Below are 19,600 nucleotides of genomic sequence, written 5' to 3'. Positions count from 1 at the left end.
TCCTTGCCAGCAGGCTAGTGGTAAGCGGTCAGACAAATCTGACAATCTCACGATCTTCTCTTCCCCTATCCAACAAAGGAAAGTGTCTTGTTAACAGGCACCTGCCCAGTTTCTTTCTGCGAGGCATCAGTGGAACATTGGAGTCTTCATCCCACCCCAAAGGCCCAATCACTGTAAAATACACCATGGGAGTCAACTGCAGTGGCAATTTTTAACTATACTGAAAATAGCATCCCCGCCTCCAGCTGCTGCAGCTGCTTTCGAACAGCTTGCACCTTTGCATTGTTTATTGCCGTTGCACGCCTAAGTCTGAGTCTTCACGTTTTTTACTCTCTTGTGGCGGCTTTTGTTCTTGCAGTTTCATGTTCTGTTCTGCATTTTATATAATCGATATTATTGACTGGGGTTTCTTGCATTGTACTGTTTTTTAGATGTTTTAATTTGTTGACATCCTCGGAAATCTTGTTCAGAATCAGAATACAAATACATAAAATAAATAAATACACAGAGGGCAAGAACCCTTGGGAGTTTTTAGTAACATGAATGATTATCTGGTCAAGCTCAGCACCACATCCTTTGAGGCTGTTTACAGCAATAGTAGTTTTAGAAGCAGTTAGAAGCTCTTTTCCTAGTATACAGTAGCTTCATGCTTAGGATTGCGCTGATACCGCCCAGCAGATCTGATGCAATGGTCTGTTTTGCCCCTTGCCCATGTTTCAAACAGGCCATTTGCCTGTTTTGAAGTCAGGGGAGGGGAGGAAGCTCAGAGGTGATGTGATGTCATATCCTGTGATGGCACATTCAAGTCAAAGGTCAGCTCTTCCAGCTCATCCCCTTCCTGTGAGGTCCCTTCCGTTCACCAACATTCAAAATTCCTGCCTCATATCATGCCCCTCCTAACTTACTCCTACCTTATGTCATGTGTAGGCATGGATGTATCAACAACATTTAATTTATTTACTGCTCTTCAGGACAACTTAATGCCACACTTAAAGCGGTTTACAAAGTGTGTTATTATTATCCCCACAACAATCACCCTGTGAGGTTGATGGGGCTGAGAAAGCTTTGAGAGAGCTGTGACTGACCCAAAGTCACCCAGATGGCTTCAAGCAGAGGAATGGGGAATCAAACCCAGCTCTCCAGAATAGAGTCTTGCCTCTTTTAACCACTACACCAAACTGGCTCTGTACTTTAGTTTCAGGTGGGTAGTCATGTTAGTCTGCAGTAGATGAGTAAGGTTCATGTCCAGTAGCTCCTTTCTGATCTTATCTGATGAAGGAAGCTTGACTCTCAAAAGCTTATACCCTGGGAATTCTGTGTCTGGGGACTAGAGATGGGCACGGACCGGGAAAAAACTGAACCATGTGGTTCGTGGGTCATCAAATTTCACGAACCACAAACTTTCATGAACCTGCCCCAGTTCACGAACCAGTTTGTTTGGTTTGTGAAAACGTCACATCCAGGTCAGAAAACCATCACTTCCGGGTCAGCAGAAGGTCTGCAGGAAGTCCATCCCCTGTTGCCTAGGAAACTGATTGATTGGCACCAGGCTGTCTGCAGTGATGAACCAAAAAACCGAACCAAAAAAACCAGCCTAAAGTTTGTGGCGGTTCATCAGAAATGGGATCTGATGAACTGTGGTTTGTGAACCATGAACCGGCCTGGTTTGTGCTTAATTTTGGTTCGTATTTCGGTTCGTGCCCATCTCTACTGAGGACCTGCCCAGACTTGGCACAACGTCCAGCAACCTCCTGACAACAACAGAAGCACAGCCCCAGCCCCACTCTCTCCTGCCACCTGATGGAGGCCCATCTTACTTCCTGGGTTGCACAAGGATTGGGATGGGTCCAGCGGGCCGTTGTGGGGCTCATGGCACAAATGCCAGCTCCTGGAAAGAGGCAGGCAGCCACACCAGGCAATGAGACTCCCTTGGCTCGGCAACAATTTCAGAGGTCCGTGGGAAGTCTAGGTGGCCAGCGTCACAATACATCTCAGGCCATCAAAGTGGGGCTGGGTAGGACCAATGCCAGCCACAGACACTGTGGGAGGGGAGGCAATGGGGGAGGAGCCCTGAGCAGGCATCCCATCCTAATCTTATTCTTCTTCCCTCCTTTTGTTTCTTCCACCTTCTTTCCAGTTCTTATTCCTTCTTCTTACAAAGTAAGCATACCACTTGGGTTGCGAAAAAAGCAGCAAAAGCATATCGGTTTATTATATGCTGAAAATTTTAATACAATAGTAGTAAGACCAGATAAACCTTACACAAAGCACTGATGAACTGAGGTACAATTGTATTTTAGTTCCATTATTTCCCTGTCAAATGGGGGAGATGTTTGAGTGAACAAAGAGAGAGAGGGGGCGGGGAGAGAGGCCTAGATATTCTTCATCAAGGTTAATCAGTTGGTTCATTGGGCCACTGCAAGTCCTTATGAAAAGCACCTTTGCAGCTTCTGATCTGATAATAACGTTCAAGTTCCAAACCTGGTACAGTTGATCTCCAGCCGATAAACCCCTGAGTTGTTTTAGGGATAGGAGGAGATGGCTCTATCTGAAATTGAGACATACGTAAGATATTTAAGTACTTTTTTTTGTTGCATTTCTCAGTCTCTCCCCCGCAAAGAATCCTTGAGCTACATCCACTTGCATGATTATTATTATTCTCAACAATATTTATACACTGCACCCTCCAATTCAAATTGCTTGAAAGTTCCAGGCAAGCATAAAATGTAATAATAAAACCAAGAAACAATAAACATTAAGATTACGTAAACCATTAAGCAGCACGAAACCCAAGTTCACTCAGCCTAAAAAGTCCTGCTTAAACACCAAGAATTATGATTTACAATAGCAGTGGTATCATGCCAAAGGACAAAACCACAAATAAGGGACTGAACACTAGATTAAGATGTCAAAATAAGAATGGCTGGTTATAGACCATTAGGCAAAACTACCTAAGGTTTCAGATTTTCAGGGGCACTGAAAAGATGAGAGAGAAGCCTCCTGTTTCCTTTCCTTTCAGGGAGGGGCTATGGCTCGGTGGTAGAGCATCTGCTTGGAATGAGGAAGGTCCCAAGTTCAATCCCCAGCGTCTCCAGTTAAAGGAATCAGGTAGCAGGCGATATGGAAGACAGTTTGAGGACATGGATAGCCACTGCCAATCTGCGTGGACAATATGGTTTTTGATGGACTCAAAGTTCTGTCTTGGAGTCTCTCTACATGAGATGCCTCAGTGTGTGTTCATCAAGTGTAGGGACATGCAATGTTAGCCGGGAAGCGTAGTTTGAAAAGACAGAGCCCACAGAGATCGTGCCTCAGAGGGTTTGTTAATTTCATCTTTGCCTCCCCAAGCCTCTGTCAGTTTTACCTCTCCAGTCTAAAACTGTGTGGGATACAGCAAGGAAAGGAAATGGGCTGGAGTTGCCTTCCAGAGCTGGGCTTGGACCTGGAGAGGTTATAATGGGCTGAAGTTTCCCTTCTGGCATTTCACAGCCCCTTCACACAGCTCCAGTGTATAGCAAAGCCTTTGCACTACCACGGGCTCTGTCTTTTTAAACTACCCTTCCCAGCTAACACTGCATCTCCCGACACGTGTTCTTCATCTGTCAGATGTCCCATGTAGAGAGAGACTCTCAGGGACAGGCAGCTTTATGTCTTTACGTGTGCCTTTCTTCTAAAGGCTGAAGGGAAATCCCCACCCACCCACATTTCTTCTTTTCCTTCCTCCTTCTGGTTTGGTCCAAGTGCCAGCGGTCCACCATTGCCCAATCGCTCAGCTAGGAGAGCTGGCTAGAAGAGGAGCATGGGGTGGGGGCAGCAACGGAAGCAGCCACGGAACAAAAGAAGATGTTGACTTGCATTGGGCTGACCCTATGGGAACACAGCCAGATTTGGCAGGTAGTTACTTATGTAAAGTGCCACCGATGAAAAGACGCTTTTCGTTGAGGCTATCTGCCTCACCTTCAAAGGTGGGGTATGTAAAGGAAGCAGACTTGGGGACAGGGGGCCCTTAAGGCTGAGATCCTAAGAAGACTGTCATATAGGACACTGCCATATGGGACAAATATAGGACACTGCCATATGGGACAAATGTCATATGGGACACTGCCATATGAGACAAATGTCATATAGGACACTGCCATATGGGAGAAATGGTCCTTAAGGCTGCTTCTAAGAACACCTTCATGGGAGTAAGCCCTACTAAATGAGATGGACTTAACTTCTGAGTAGACCTGCTCAGGATTGCTGTTGAAGATATCTTAATAATAAGCAAGTAATTAATATACTGATTGACAATTAATATTCAAAAGACACCATTTCATGTAAAGAACGAAGTGTTGGCATTTTTTCTAGGTTTAAATAAAAGTCCTTAAAGTGACTGAGGAGATTTTTTTGACAACAATAGGATTTAATTCTAAAAAGTGCCGAATTAATTGAAGTGTTTCATTTGAGATCATTTTCACACGATACTTCAATTTCCCTTGTCTGCATAATGCATATGTTACTGTTTTTTAACATGATTTTGCGCTCCTTGAAGTGCCAAGCTACCAATTTCTGCGGCAGCGAAGAGGTAAGACTGGACGCAAGAACAGGAATTGGGCATCTACCAAATTTGAATTTAGAGCGGTTGTTTCATGTGTTACATGCTGCCTTAAGCATAATTACAAGTTCAAACAGCCCCCGTGTGAGAAGCAAAAAAGATATCTGTTCTGCCACTTGGGAGAATTCTACCCTTGGAATTTTGGCTGAGAGTCACAAACTTGCTTAAGAGTGAGTCACATGGACTGCAGCTATTTTTTAAGAGCATAAGCGTAAAGGGTAAAAGTTTATTTTGTCAGAGTATTATGTTGAAAAGGGGTTCGAAATCTAGAAACAGGACTGAATTTATGGAACCCGCTCCTCCAGGTCAAATAGATGCTGAGTGAATCATTCTCCCCTTCTACAACATGGGGACCTTTTTGTATAGAGCCTGCGGCTTCTCTAACTTCTCCCTGGACTGGGGCCAGGCCTACACAGACAATGATGGTTGGTGAGTGTGGAGATCCACCTCTCCACAATAGTTTTCTGGAGATGGGGCAGGTGCCACCCACCAACTGGAAACCTGCTTGTGCAGGTGAAATGACCGTTGCTATGATTGGAATGGCCACCTATGTATATAGCATGACAACTGGACATAATTCTAAAAATAAAGGTGTAACAAGCTAACTGGAAATACATCTTCCCCCAGGCAATATATTCTCTTGCCAAATCTTTGGAACTGGTAGCATTGAAAGGTATGTTAGGAAGACAATGCCCTGACCTGGACAGCCCAAACTAGCCTGATTTCATCAGATCATGGAAGCTAAACAGGGTGGGGGCCACTCGGCGTTGGTTAGAAATTGGATGGGAGACTGCTAAAGAAGGCCAGGGTCGCTATGCAGAGGCAGGCAACAGCAAAGCACCTCTGTTACTCTCTTGCCTTGAAAACCCCAGGGATCGCCGTACCTTTGATATGACTCGATGGCACTTTCTACCACCACCAGGAAAACAATATGGTTTATTATGGAGTGGTCTTGATAGGATGGATCCAGACGATCATTTTCTGAGTGTCCAAAAATTTCTACCTGCTGAGCACGAGTTATTCATCTTCTCCTTCCCATAGCAGCCTAAAATGTCCTCCCCAAATCCTATTCCTGGGAGAGAGGTGGGAAATCCAGGAAGAGGACTGGGGGTATATTTGGAGGAGGGGTGTGTGGAAATTACACTGTGTAGGCAGAAGCTCTTGCACCCATGGGAATCTCAGTCTGCCATCAAACCTGTGAATGGATTCCTATATTGATACATAAACATCAAGATTAGAATTTTTTCTATTAGAAATAGATTATTTGTACTGGGGGACACCAGGAAGCTGATGTGTACTGAGTCAGACCCTTGGTCCATCAAGGTCAATATTGTCCGAGTGGCAGCAGCTCTGCAGGGTCTCAGGTGGAGGCCTTCCACTGCTACCTGATCCTTGAACATGCAAAGCAGTTGCTCTGCCTACCAAGCCATAGCCCCAGCTATAGAGGCAGGGTACAGAAGAATTCTAAGAACAAACACAAATGAGTGACCAAGTTGGATTTTGCACAAGGAATCATTAATTCCTTTGAAATTCTAGTTCATATAAATAAAATGAGTTGGCAAGTTTGCTAGGGAAAAAAGCCCTCGAAGTCTGAAGCTCCTTTTCACCTTGACTTCTGTGCTTACTTTGGCTCAGCCCCCTCCACAAGTCATGTTGAAAGTGCTCTCTGGGTATCGCTTTAACATCTGGGGGCTTATTCAGCAGAGAAATACGCAGCGAGAAAGCAATATTTCTAGTTTGTTCTGCTGCCAGAGCCCTTTTGCTTTGTTCCTCAGCCAAGACTGGAAAATGTTTGTGATATCTAGGCAGAGGACTTCCTTTGAAATGAATTCTTCTTTTCTTTCTCTCTTTCTCTTTCTCTCTCTCTTTTGTCCCTTGTGGTACATGCCACCCACTGAGCTGAATAATGGAGAAAATGATATTCTTCTGCTTCCAGGCTGTACAACACAAAGGAGCTATGGATTCCTTGCCTAACTCTTCCAGAGGAAATGGGTACATGACCTTACATTCCCATGGGAGCAATCAAACGGTATAATCTCAAACCTCGTGTGTTGAAATGTATCAACATGGTTCTTCTTCACACAGTTCCTAAACTAACTTTTTTTGTCTTGATGGGTAAGCCATGAGTCAAGGGCACCACATTGGCCAGGCTTTGATCCAAACCTCCATATTTTAACGCTCTGATCTAAAGGAGGATTCTTGCATGTGGTGAAAGCAAGAAGTCATTCAGACAGCAACTTCCTGGTTAGGAAGCTTCTCTGGCCATGCATTTTTAAGGGGGAAAAAATCTGGTCTTGTGAATGATGAATTCTTCAAAGATATTCGTTGTCCAGTGACAACTAACATTTTTGCCTTTCTACTTGCCAGAGTCATTTTATTTGCCAGAAGTATACTTTATTACTCAAAACCGCTCCCTTTGCCAGTGCTGAGGCTCTGCAATAATGTTGTTGCAAAGTAGCATTGGGGAGCGCCACAATTATATTACCTAGGCACTTTGGCAAGGCCAGGGTTTTGCAAATAAATTCCAAAGAGATGCAACAGTAAAGCGTGGAATATGTCTCTTCACAACTTGGGAAAACAAACGGCTTTTCTTTTACTATTGTTTAAAAATCAAACCTTAATTAAAATGATGGCAGGGACCAGATAAAAAGAGCAATTCTAAGTTGAGTTACATCCTACTAAGTTACACCCTTGAGTCAATGGGTTTAGAAGGGGGTAACTCCATTTTGGATTGCACTGAAAATTGCTTTATAAGCCACTTCAGGCTTAGAGAACCACAGTATCTGCTGAGTCTGTCCATTTTTTGTGACCACATACCTAACACTGGATAGTGTGACACTTTTGCACAGAAACAGGGCATTCCAATTTAACTGACTTTTTAAAAAGCAGGGGTGAAATTGAACGAGTACATGGTGGTATAGAATACCGGTAAGAAAGTGGCTAAAATGCTATCTTCTGCTTCAAGTTGCCCAAGAGAGACAGTGCTGGTAAGAAATATAAATTACGTTTACCCTTTGTAGTAAAGCAATCAGAGAGACACTTCTGAAATATATGGTAATTCTGAATTTTGAGCTGTTTCCAGCAACTACAGAAATGGGATAACTAGCCGGATAATCTATAACCTTTGTGTCCTACTGCTAGACTCCGCAGAACTTCTAAAGGATGTTGCCTATCTCAGACAAGCCTTTTAAAGTAATCTTAATGATCATTTACTTTGACCTTTGCTTCAAGACCTACTGCTGCAAATCAACCGATTGGGAATCGTTTAGGGGGCTGACCAAAGGTATGTTTTTATCCCACTACCATTTCCGACCATCTGGCTATTTTCTAACCTTAATATATTTTCCCACCGGTGTCACAGGTCGGATTTGCAAGTGTTCCGGAAGCGGGATCTTAGGCTTAGGAGGCTTTTTTTTTTCATCTTTTATCAACTAAAAAGAGAAGATCAACATAATAAAATAAATGGGCACTTCAGCCTGAGCAGTGCATTGTGATAACATTGTAATAGCTCATATCTATCTAGATATTTTATACTGTTCCCAGAACAGCACAACCTGATGACCTTGTATTTGGCACCTGTGATATGAGGCTATTTATTATACAGCTTTGGATGCTTCTGCAATTCACCATTCATACAGGGAATTAATTTTAATTTTAAGGTGAAGAACAATGGGGAGGACAGATAAGTGCTCTCAATTAAAGGACTGAGAAGTTGACTCACTTAACACCACAATAATGTCTGAGAATATGTACCTATTAAATAGATGTACAGCCAGAAAACTGTGTAATAAATTTCAAATGCAGCAGAAGCAAAGAAATCACTGCCCAGATTCTAATGGGGGATAACAGGCTTACCATTAGCCTCTGCCCTCTGCCTGAATCCCTCACTTTCAAGAAACTGAGGAGGAAAAAATGGCCAAAGTGGTAATTCCTGGGTGATGCTCTAGGAATGTCCTCAATTTTTATGATACAGACCATAGAGATTGGGGGAATTCTTATAGCGGCACTCAGAAGGGTTTTTTTTGGGGGGTGGTGGCTGGGGAGAGTGGTGTTTTGGGAGTATATGATGTGACTTTTCTAATAACCAGATCTCTAAGAGATAAAAAGATCTCTAAGATCTTTACTACAGAGATTCTTTGAGTATCACCCAGAAGTGACATCATCTACAAATTCCATCCTTCACAGGCCACAGGCTCCAAAATCTCTTGGCATTTGCTGAGACACTGCTGGCAATCCTAGGACATAAGTAAGGTTGTCAGTACACCGGTGGCATAATGATGTCTCTGGTCGTGTGGTGACATCACTTCCTGTGCAACAGCAAAGTGGTGATATCACCACTTTGCTGTTGATGCTCTAGCCTTTGCCCAAAAATCTATGGTTTAACCATAGAGGGTTTTAAAAAATAAATTATTTCAATTGATAACTCAAAAACACACAACATAAAACACAATCAAACAGTCATCTAGAACATATCTCTACCATCACCCACAACTATAATAATCAATAATCATCTAGATCCTACACAAAATCTAACCACATCATCCAATTCATGTATATAAAAGAAACTTAATAGGTAAATTATATCACATATCCATATGAAACTTGATTATATATGTTCATAATTTTTTCACTTCTAGTATCTTTCTATCTATTTCATATCTAATAACAATTGTTCTTATTTATTTTTCATTTTCAGCTATATAATCAAAAATATTTTCCATTTTTCTTGATATTCTGAAATTGGCCTATTATGTATATAAGATACTAATTTTGCCATTGTCGCATATTTGTATAGCTTGTTCTTCCATTCCTTCAGATCTGGGCAGCTTTCTGCCTTCCATTTTGTTGCAAATGCTACTCTGGATGCCGTCACCGTATACTTAAATAATTAACTGAGAATTTATGTAATATTACTTGGTAAAATATTTAATAACTTGTTTTTTGGATTCATCACAAACTTAAATTTTAATATCTTTTGCATTTCTTCATGTACTTCTATCCAGTATTTTCTTGCTTTATTACATGTCCACTACATGTGATAAAATGTTGTGTTCATATTCTGGCATTTCCAGCACTTCCATTACAGTCCTTATTAGTTTTTGCAGTATCTTTGGGACTGATATGCCATCTAAAGAACATTTATACCAATTCTCCCTTAACAGGATGACTGGACAATCCTGGGCATAAGAACATTTCTTATTTTAGGAACTGGAGACTGGCTAATTCTGGCAACTCATGTGGACTACAGGCACCTGCCTGTAGTGATTCTCCCAAAGGTCCATGCAAAGGGATTTTTTGTGGGCCCCTCACCTAACGACCTATGTATGAGTTCCATTGAAGCTGAAGTCTTACACAGGAGGCAAAGTTTGCCTCGATGGACAAATTCTTTCTCTCAGATTAAGCTGTGGGTTGAGTTAGCCCTACAGTGAGGAGGGAATGTCAACAATTAATTTATTTGCAATCAAGAATTAACCTTGGATAAGCAGTTACCCGGGAAGGGTGTAAGCCCATAACAGAGGTATGGCTCCAGGGCTTTAACATGTTTATATTACAGTAAGACTGTTCTGTCAATCAGATTTCCTGGGTGCCATGTATCCTGAGGATTCTCAATTGATTCATGCAATGTTAGACTTTTCTAAGCTAGAACAAAATAAGAACATAAGAGAAGCCATGTTGGATCAGGCCAATGGCCCATCCAGTCCGACTCTCTGTGTCACACAGTGGCCAAAAGCCATGAGTAGCACCTTAAAGATCAAACTTTTTCTCCCAGGTATAAACTTTTGTTTTTTAAAAATACACCCCACCCCATGTTGCTTTTTTGCTTCAAATCCCTTCCTGACCTGCCTCCTCTTTCAGGATTCTAAGTACTATTTATCTATCAAGGTCAGTATTGTCTGCTCTGACTGGTAGGAGCTCTCTACCGTCTCTGACACTGGTCTTTAACATCACCTTGGCACCTGCATGCCAAGCAGATGCTCTACCGCTGAGCCAATCCTGTCCTTCTATCGAGTCTGTTAATGATAGGACCTTTGGGAGGGCTTTCATTCATAGGGTCGCCATAGGTCAGAGGCAACTTGTTGGCAGGGAACACGCACATCCTGTCCCTCTAGTTCTTAGGATGGCTTTCAAATTTAAAAAGATACAGACATTAAAACACAGTAAAATAACATTATGCATGTAGGTGTGTGCAAATTCATTCGATCCGTTACCTCTTCAGTTGGCATGGTGAGAAATCCCCAACGTTTTGGCCATTTCCGCGCCGCTTCGAGTTCTGTTTCAAGGTGATCTTTCCTGACACAAATGGGAGGAGGGGAAACATCACCTTGACAAGACTTTCAGAAGTAAGTCTGCTAAAAAACTTGTCCTGATTCCTGCTTTAGGAAGATCTACTGGCACAGGCTCTGGAAGCAGGCCGAGGCTTGTGCTAGAAGAGCACCGTGAGGAGTCCAGCCTCTGAAAAAGCATCCATGTAAAACATTCCAATGTCAAAGGTTTGTGTTAAGTTATACAGAAGGGCACTCTTGGTAAATATATTGAAAATATATCCTGATCACAGAGCTTGTCCTGCGCATGCAAAATGATGCAGCATGTAAATGAATTGCTGAAGGCGCTGCACTTTGTGTGTGTGTGTGTTTGTGTGTGTGTGTGTGTGTGTGTGTGTGTGAGCCCCACTGTATCTCTAGACGACAGGGTTTTAAATAGTTGGGTCTGGATTATGCTTGTCCAGCTTGGCCATAGTATTCTGAGCAGACCCTCTTAGGGTAGTTTTAAAAAGAAGAAAGGATCCGCGGGGTCTGCTGTACACAGGGAAAGACAGGGGCAGGAGGAAAGAGTCCATTTTTTCCCTCGTGTTGTTTTTCTGCCAGAAACTGCCACCCCCTTAAGCCATCTTTACTGTTCATAGGTTCCCTCCACTTGTAGTTGTATTGTGGGGATTCGGAATAACAATAACTCTGACTTTGCTCGCCGCTCTGAGTGGGGCACTAACCTGTCTAGAACAGCAGTATATAGCTGCAGTTATTATTATTATTATCCCACAAGGTTGTTGTGAGGATAAAATTAGGAAGGAAGAACCATGTACTCTGCTCTGAGCGCCATGGAGGAAGGGTACATAAAAACGCACTAGACCCAAATATAAGTTCATTTTATCATATTGCTCTACCAGAAATGAGGGCTGTTGTATATTCCAACCATCTTTCACACTTGAGTGTGTTCAAGAAAGAGAACCTACAAGGGGTGAGACTATGGGGATAGAAGCCAGCTTCACCGATTTAAGAGTACGATGTGTATACTAAAAGCACAGAAACACATTGTATCACAACACACACACACACACACACACACGGTTTTTGCAGGTTCTCCCATCATATTGATGCCTTTTGCTCACTGAAGGAATGATGAACAAGTTGGTTTGAGTGAGCCCTTTTCAAGGACTTTGGAAATAAAAAAGCCCTGCAGTAATTTACAGCATATTTACTCTAAAGTAATTATATTAAGCCATTGTTTTGGAGTAAATGATTGTACGGATGGTAACCTTGTTCTCTGAAGTTGTTAACAGCCTGACCCACAAAACCAGTGAAGATGAAGTACTCGGAGTGACGCTGGAGACTTTAATGTACTCTGATTTTCACTGAGCTGTAGTCTGCGCCGCCCTAGGAGCTTAGATTGCAGTTTTAACGGTAACGTTATGAAGTAATTTTGGTATCAATGGATTGTAACGCTATGCTTCTTTACATCTGCGGCCTACCTAAGGAAAAACATCTTTTTCTGCCTTTCACACCTGAGGGATTGCAAAGGGTATTGAACAAATAGAATAGAGCAATCACTTAATGGATACTGCTCATCATCTAGGCCCTCGTATAAACAGTCATTTATTCTGGGGGCAACTATCCTTTACTTTTATTATTTATTTTGTAATTTAAGCAGTGAGCCGATATGGCAGAACGGGGATAACCTTGGGCCAGTCACAGCCTCATCTATCTCATAGGGTTGTTGGGAGGCTAAAACAGGAGTCAGACCTGAAATTCTGTGAGGAAGGTCAGAATAAATTGGAAATAAAAGGGGAGAGGGAATGACCCAGAATGTTATCCTCTTAATCATGATGTTCCTAATAAAGGATTAGTTTTCGAGATTTTATTTATTTATTCAGGTACTATATGCTCCACAAATGCTTGCTCGGATTGCCGATCTTTGATTGCCGCACTCACAATATTTAACAGTAACGAATTAATAGTTCTGCCTCCCGATAAAAGAGTTGCAACCAGACCAGATGAAGCAGCAGCAAGAGTGATCATCTTTTGCTGGTGGGCTGCAAGCAACATTCAATGTATAATCAATGTCCTACCCTGCATTTCTCCCAATGGAGGACCCAAAGCAACTGCATCGATCTCCTGTCCTCCATTTCACCCTCACAAGAGCCCTGCGAGGCAGGGTAGGTTGAAAGGGTATAACTGGCCCAAGGTCATGCAGTGAGCCTCCACGGTAAAGTGGGGATTCAAACCTGGGTCTCCCATATCGTAGTCCAATACCACTACACCACATTCAAAGATACTGTTAGACTTATAGGCACTACGGGATTCTTGCTCTCTTCTAGTGCTACAGACAGACTAACATGGCTACCCATGTTGAAAGATACTGAGGATAACTGATCTGGCAATCATAGCATCTGGTCTGGACCTCATGCAGTAGATTTGTGGGACGTACACTCTTGGCTGGGTGGGGGTGATTGGCATACCCATTTTCTTTGCAAATTTTGGAGGAAATAGACCTGGCAAACCTAATAGCGTCAGGAAACAATCAGGAAAGAATAGGGATGCCAGACCCCTGTTGGGCGTGGGGGATCCCCTTCCCCCACTCCCCGCCCCTGCTTACCTGGCCAGCGGGGGGGGGGGGGAGCGTGCCTTCTGTGCGCGCTCCCTTGCTCACTGCACATTCTCATGCGCTGCCGCCGCCTGGATTGGGCCCGTTTTAGCCCAGATCAGGGCCACTGCAGACCATGAGAGCACTTCTGCCCTCTGCAGGGGCCCCAAAAGCACCTGTTTCGGCCCAGATTGGGCTCGTTTTGGGCCCATTTTGGCACAGATTGGGCCCGCTTTGAGCCACTGAGGAGCATGGGAATGCTCCTGCGCTCCACAGTGGCCTGAAATGTGCCCATTTTTGCATGGATTGGGCCCGTTTCAGGCCACTGTGGAGTGCAGGAGTGCTCCCTCATTCCACAGTGGTTCAAAGCGGGCCTGATCTGCGCCAAAATGGGCCCGAAATGAGCCCGATATTGGCCGAAACAGGGGCGTTTTGGGCCCTTGTGGAGTGTGAGTGTGCGCCCAGGGGGCTGCGTGATGACATCACTTTCTGGAAGTAATGTCATCACGCTTGCGGTGCACGTGCGCACGCATGCACCCCCCCCACCAAAACAGGTAAGTGCTAGGCCACAATCCCCCGCTAGGAGGTTGAGAGGACCTGGCAACCCTAGGAAAGAAATAAAGCACAAATCAGGAAGGTATGGGGATGAAAGAAGCTTAACAAAAGCTGGATGTGCAGTCCAGAACAGGGAGACAGTTCAGCCTTAAAAACAAAGGTTTACAGAATAGTACAATATAGTAAAGAGTCCAGTAGCACCTTTAAAACTAACCAAGTTTATTGTAGCATAAGCTTTCAAGAGCTCTCGAAAGCTTATGCTACAATAAACTTGGTTAGTCTTAAAGGTGCTACTGGACTCTTTACTATTTTGCTACTACAGACTAACATGGCTAACTCCACTAGAATAGTACAATGTGAGGAATTATGTCTCTACGAACAGTAAGTAACATAACAGACACTAGTCAGCCAGTACATTTGACTCTTACGCCTAGGGGACTTCTGGGAATATCTCAGCTGGCTCAGAAATGAAAGATCTGGGCTGAGCTTCTTTTCCCCAAAGGTACAAGCTTTTGGATGAGAGCCGAAAGGTGAGACCCAGACAGTTTTTGGACTGTAGCTCTTGGTCTGTGGCTTGCAAGTCTGTAGCCCTGAGTAAGCTAGGCCAGAGGATCCGCGACCAGCCTGGAGTATTTATTATTCTGTCACCGAATTATATTTTTGTGCTAAATTATATTTTTGCACGTGGGGAAAAGTGGGTTAGAGATACATAAATAAATGTATTCTGTTCTGCTGACCCAATTGTAATAGAGACACAGGGGAGGAGTGGGGGTGATCTATTTTTTAAAAAAAGGTTGAAAAAATACACGGAGGACTGGTCTATCAATGGCTATTAGCTGCAATGACCACGTTCAGAGACAGTTACCTTTAAAATGCCAGCACTGAGGGGCAAGGACATGGCCAGGATTTAGCTTCTGTGCCATGCTTGTGGATCTTCTAGGGGCATCCGGGTGGGCAATGTGTGAGACAAGGAGGTGGACTAGATGGGCCATTAGTTGGATTTTTTAAAAATGATGAGACCGCTTGATCTATTTTGGCAACTGTGTTATATGTGTCAGGTGATGTGATCTAAAATGGTGATCACAGCAAATGCTCTGAAAACATGATACATTTTTGGGTCTTGTATATATACAAGGGAAAAGTTTCCAAATCTTGCTAGAAATCTCCCCCTCTCCCCTTGAAATCTGAAATATTCAGGCAAGTCTCATTCCCCGTCATCCCAGTCTTGGAAACCGCTCCACTATTGCTACCCCAAGAAAAGGAGCTGAAATAATCACCAAAAATGCATATGGGGTGGGAGAGAGGATTGCTGAGGGTTGCAGGTTACCCTAAAATGTATGATAAAAATTTCCAAGATGATATGTGTGTGTGTGTGCACACTGAAGAGAAATGAATGTGATTTAGAAAAACACCCGGGAGCCTTGGAGCAAATCATGGCTGAGTTTGGAAAATTCTAGCAAAGCTCTATTAAAAGGTTTGATTAGGGGCTTTTCTGCACACTTATTTATTCCTGATTTTCTTAGCAGTCAATCCTCAAGCACTGGAATTGATTTGGGTAAGTTTCTTCCACACATCCACCCTCCCATTGCATTTTTACAGTCGTGGAGCGGATTTATTTTGTTCTACACATGCCTTAAATAACCAAGTGAGGGCGCTGTCGTCACCAGTGGCATCACCAGTGATGTCACAGCACCCCCATTAAATGTTTTGCACATGCTTATATCAATAGATCAACAGATTGCTTATAAGTGCTGAATTTAAAAGAAAAGATTGAGAATAAACACATGGGGAAGCCTTTGCCTAGGGAAGCCTAAAAGGGGAACAACTCCAACACCCATACCTAAGTGCCCCCCTCCTTAATTGGAAACTGCTGCCCGGGCTGACTGAAAGCCAAGAGTTAAAGGCCAACATTGGCGGGACGAACCAACTTCTCTTGGGATGGCGTACAGAGCAGCAGCAGCTATCTGCTTTTCAAACTGTGTGCTGCTGGACTTAATTTTTTTTAAAAAAATGAAAGCTGGGAATTCAGAGAACCTGCCATACCTATTATTCCAACAGTAGGTCTATCTATTAATATGAAACTGATGGTTAAAAAAAAATCAAAATAAAACCAGGAAGGGGGGAAAGAAAGGTGGGGAGAGGAGTGGTTTGATGGTGATGAATGTCCACTAATCAAAAAGTGAGCTGAAGGTAGATTGGAATGAGTGGGACAAACAAAACTGAGAGAAAGATTACGCATGAGGAAAACATTGATTCAAAATTGGCTTCCAAAAAAAGACAGGAGTCAAAGTGGTCTCAAAATAACTGGGGGGAAACTTGGGGAAACCTCAAAAACTAAAGGCAAAAAAATGCATTCGGAACTCAGGGGATAAATCAAAGCAGAATGGGACCAGAACTGACAGGAAAAAAAGCTGTGGAAAACCCCTAGGCAAGAGAACAGGAGAAGAGTTAGAAAAACCAGAGAGAATTCCAGTATGGTGGTGGATACCGGGGCTTTTTTTCAGCAGGATCTACCCAGATCTGAGATCTGGCACATCTGAAAAAAGATCACGTGACTGGTGGCCCCGCCCCCAGCGCCCAAAGACCCGTGGGCCATCTCTCCAGGTGGAGCCTCTCCCAATTTGCCTGCTTCCCTGGCTTCTTCCTTTGCCTTTCCCTCCCTCCCTCTCTTTCTTTTCCTTCCTTCCTTCCTTCCTTCCTTCCTTCCCTCCCTCTTCCCATGTCTTTTCTTCTTCCCTTTCTTTACCTTTACCTTCCTTCCTGAGGCACCACTGCCGCCTGGCTAGATGAGAGGCAGGCCGGGAGGGAGAAGAAGAGAAAGCTGCCCTCCTGTTGCTCTTCCCACCGTTGCTGCCACGCCAATCAAGGGACGAGAGAAGGAAGGAGATGTGTGGCTGGCTGGAGGTGGCAGTGAAGGAGCTGCTTGGTGGGGCGCTCCCCCCTTAGCCGCCCCGCAGGGAAAGGCCCCTGACCTGCCCACCAACTTCATGGTGGTGCTGATGGAGACGCCTGCCCAGGGGGAGAAGGAGGCGTGCCTAGGGGGACAACCACTGCTGCCACCCCTGGCAGAGCCAGGCGAAGAGCCCAGCATGGGAGCCATAGTAGGTGAGGTGGTAGTGCCCGGATGAAAAAGCAATACAGAGTTGGGAAAAATGGATTTAACTACAACATTCAATTTATATGCCACCCTTCAAGACAACAGAGCAGTTTACAAAGTATGTTATTATTATCCCCAACAATCGCCCTGTGAGGTGGGTGGGGCTGAGAGAGCTCTGGAAGAGCTGTGACTGACCCAAGGTCACCCAGCTGGCTTCAAGTGGAGAAGTGGGGAATCAAACCCAGTTCTCCAGATTAGAGACCTGCCACTCTTAACCACGACATCAAACTGGCTTATGATTAAATTCAGATGAGGAGAATACAAACTGGGTGATTGTAGCACATGTATTTAGGAAGTGGTACCACATTAGGGGAGAAAGGGTACATAAGATAAAGAGATGTGGGTACTTCTGAAGGTGACTCGAGGCACCTTAAAGGCTAGCACATTTTATGCTAGAGTATAAACTTGCTAGTCTTATCCTTGTTTTTGCTGCAACTTACTTGCAGAGCGAATCAGATTTAACACTGGAGTAATACCCAAGTCCATTGAAGTCAATGGGTTTAGATTAAAGTTGCCAACCTTCAGATGGAGCCCGGAGTTATCCCAGAACTGCAACTGACCTCCCTACTACAGAGATCAATTCTCCTAGAGAAAATGGCTACTTTGGTAGCCATTTGATATACTTTGCTGGGCGGAGTGTATGGTATATGACAGATTCTAGGTGAAATCCCTCTCCACATTCCCTTCTCCACAGGCACTGCCCCCAAATTTTCAAGGCCAGAATTGGCATCTCTAGTTGTGACGGGTGTAATTGTTTAGGACTACAGTGTTAGAGGCAGCTTGGCCCTGCTTGGACAAAATTCTTTGGTAAATGAAGACTAAAACAGCTGACTACGAAATAGTAGAAGGGAAAACTATGGGGGCCCCCGAGTTATTAAGGGAAAATTAGGGAGGGGTGAAGAGTTTACCAAATCTGGTCCTCAGCAACGAAGTTCAGTTTGTTTTTCTGCGACATCCTAGCCCCTGCTCTGGACTAGCGCCCCCTGGCAGCCAGGTGGAGGATGAGCAGTTGCGTGGAGCCTGGCCCCAGCCCCAGCCAGGTAGACAAGAGGCAAGCTGGTAATCGACTGCTGCTTCTGCTTTGCTGTTGCTAGGAGACGGCTGGGGAATGCTGAATGCCGTGGGAGGAGGCAAGACTTCTGCCTAGGCCTGCCCTGGCATGGATGGGCAGATTGTGTGCTTGTCTACCTGAGTGAACTCTGTGCAAACAGTGTGTGGAACAGCAACGCCTCAGTTTTGAGTGTAACAAACCAAATACCCCTCCAGTGTTTCAGGGACAAAAACAGGGCATAATGTTCACCACCCAACATTTTAAAATGGCACCTCCAAAGTCTGGCCAAAGTTTGGCCAAAAGGCAAAACACGTCCAGCAGTTTAAAAGGGGCATTGAGCAGGAAATAGTGACAGCAGAATAGGAATTACATATACAGAGAATAATGGCCTGTATCCTACCATTCCACTCAGCAAAGATGAGAACCTTCCTTCAACTTCAGGTACTGTTCCAGAAGGCTGGAAGAAGGACGCAACTTCTGGTCACATTCACCTGTCAATAGTTGTTATAAGACTGGATTCCTAATTCATTTCTGATGTTTGTGCAAGTTGTTAATGCGAGTCAGAAGGTGGGAGAGCCACTTCCAGACCAATTGTACTTTCACACCAATTCACACCAACGTGGAAATGCAAAAAGCGCTTTAATGTTGTGTGAAAACACTGCTATGATTTGAGGCTTTGATTTTTTTCAGGGTTTCAAATCCTGTGGTGATCATTTCACGTTTGACACCTAAAATGGAATGTACATAATAAAACAATCCGTGTCCCTCAAAGCCCAATGTATTTAGAAGGCAGAAACTAGGGTTGCCAAACTCCAGGTGAGGCCTGGAGATCACCTGGAATTACAACTAATCTTCATACTTCAGAGATCAGTTCCCCTGGAGAAAATGGCTACGTTGGAGGATGGACTCTACAGCATTATACCATACTGCAGTCCCTTTCCTTGCCAAGCCCTGCCCTCCCCAGGCTCCAGCCCAGAGTTGGCAACTCTAGGAGTAACTCTGCTTAGGATTGCACTATAGGTGTGTAATATGGGGGTTGAAATGCTGTGCTTTGTTATGAGAAAATCCAGGTTCAAATCCCCTGTCAGCTGTGAATCTCAGCCGACAGCTGTCTGTACAAACCTTTTCTTAACCCACTCTCCCTTACAGGATTATTATGCCTCTGAAGCTCTTAGAAACATGGTGGCAGACAAATAACAATAGCTTACAGAATGGCTTGTTTTATTCGCATGTTCTGGATGATTTAGCAGAGAAAGATCTGAACGCGCTTCCTGGCTATATTTGAGAATCTGAGAAAATATTTACAGCTTGCAAAAAGTTCGCTGTGTTCTTCTAGTATATTAATATTTTTGGCCTTCTGTCAACTTTCCGGTACATTTTT

At 43.9% G+C, this 19,600-nt stretch overlaps 1 protein-coding gene across 1 annotated transcript; it reads right to left on the bottom strand.

The window, feature by feature from the left end:
• Positions 1-2,223: 2,223 nt before the first annotated feature.
• On the bottom strand, positions 2,224-18,194 carry C5H20orf85 (chromosome 5 C20orf85 homolog). The gene is made up of 4 exons (XM_054979045.1): positions 18,077-18,194; positions 10,807-10,888; positions 7,930-8,028; positions 2,224-2,548 (listed from the first exon to the last, which is right to left on the bottom strand). The coding sequence occupies exons 1-4, from the start codon at positions 18,121-18,123 to the stop codon at positions 2,393-2,395; spliced, it is 384 nt and encodes a 127-aa protein (XP_054835020.1). The 5' UTR covers positions 18,124-18,194; the 3' UTR covers positions 2,224-2,392.
• Between the last annotated feature and the right edge of the window lie 1,406 nt (positions 18,195-19,600).

Source organism: Eublepharis macularius, chromosome 5 (genome assembly GCF_028583425.1).
Source record: "Eublepharis macularius isolate TG4126 chromosome 5, MPM_Emac_v1.0, whole genome shotgun sequence".
NCBI classification, from domain to species: domain Eukaryota; kingdom Metazoa; phylum Chordata; class Lepidosauria; order Squamata; family Eublepharidae; genus Eublepharis; species Eublepharis macularius.
The sequence above is the reverse complement of the archived record's forward strand: the minus strand, read 5'-3'. Positions and strand labels throughout refer to the sequence as shown.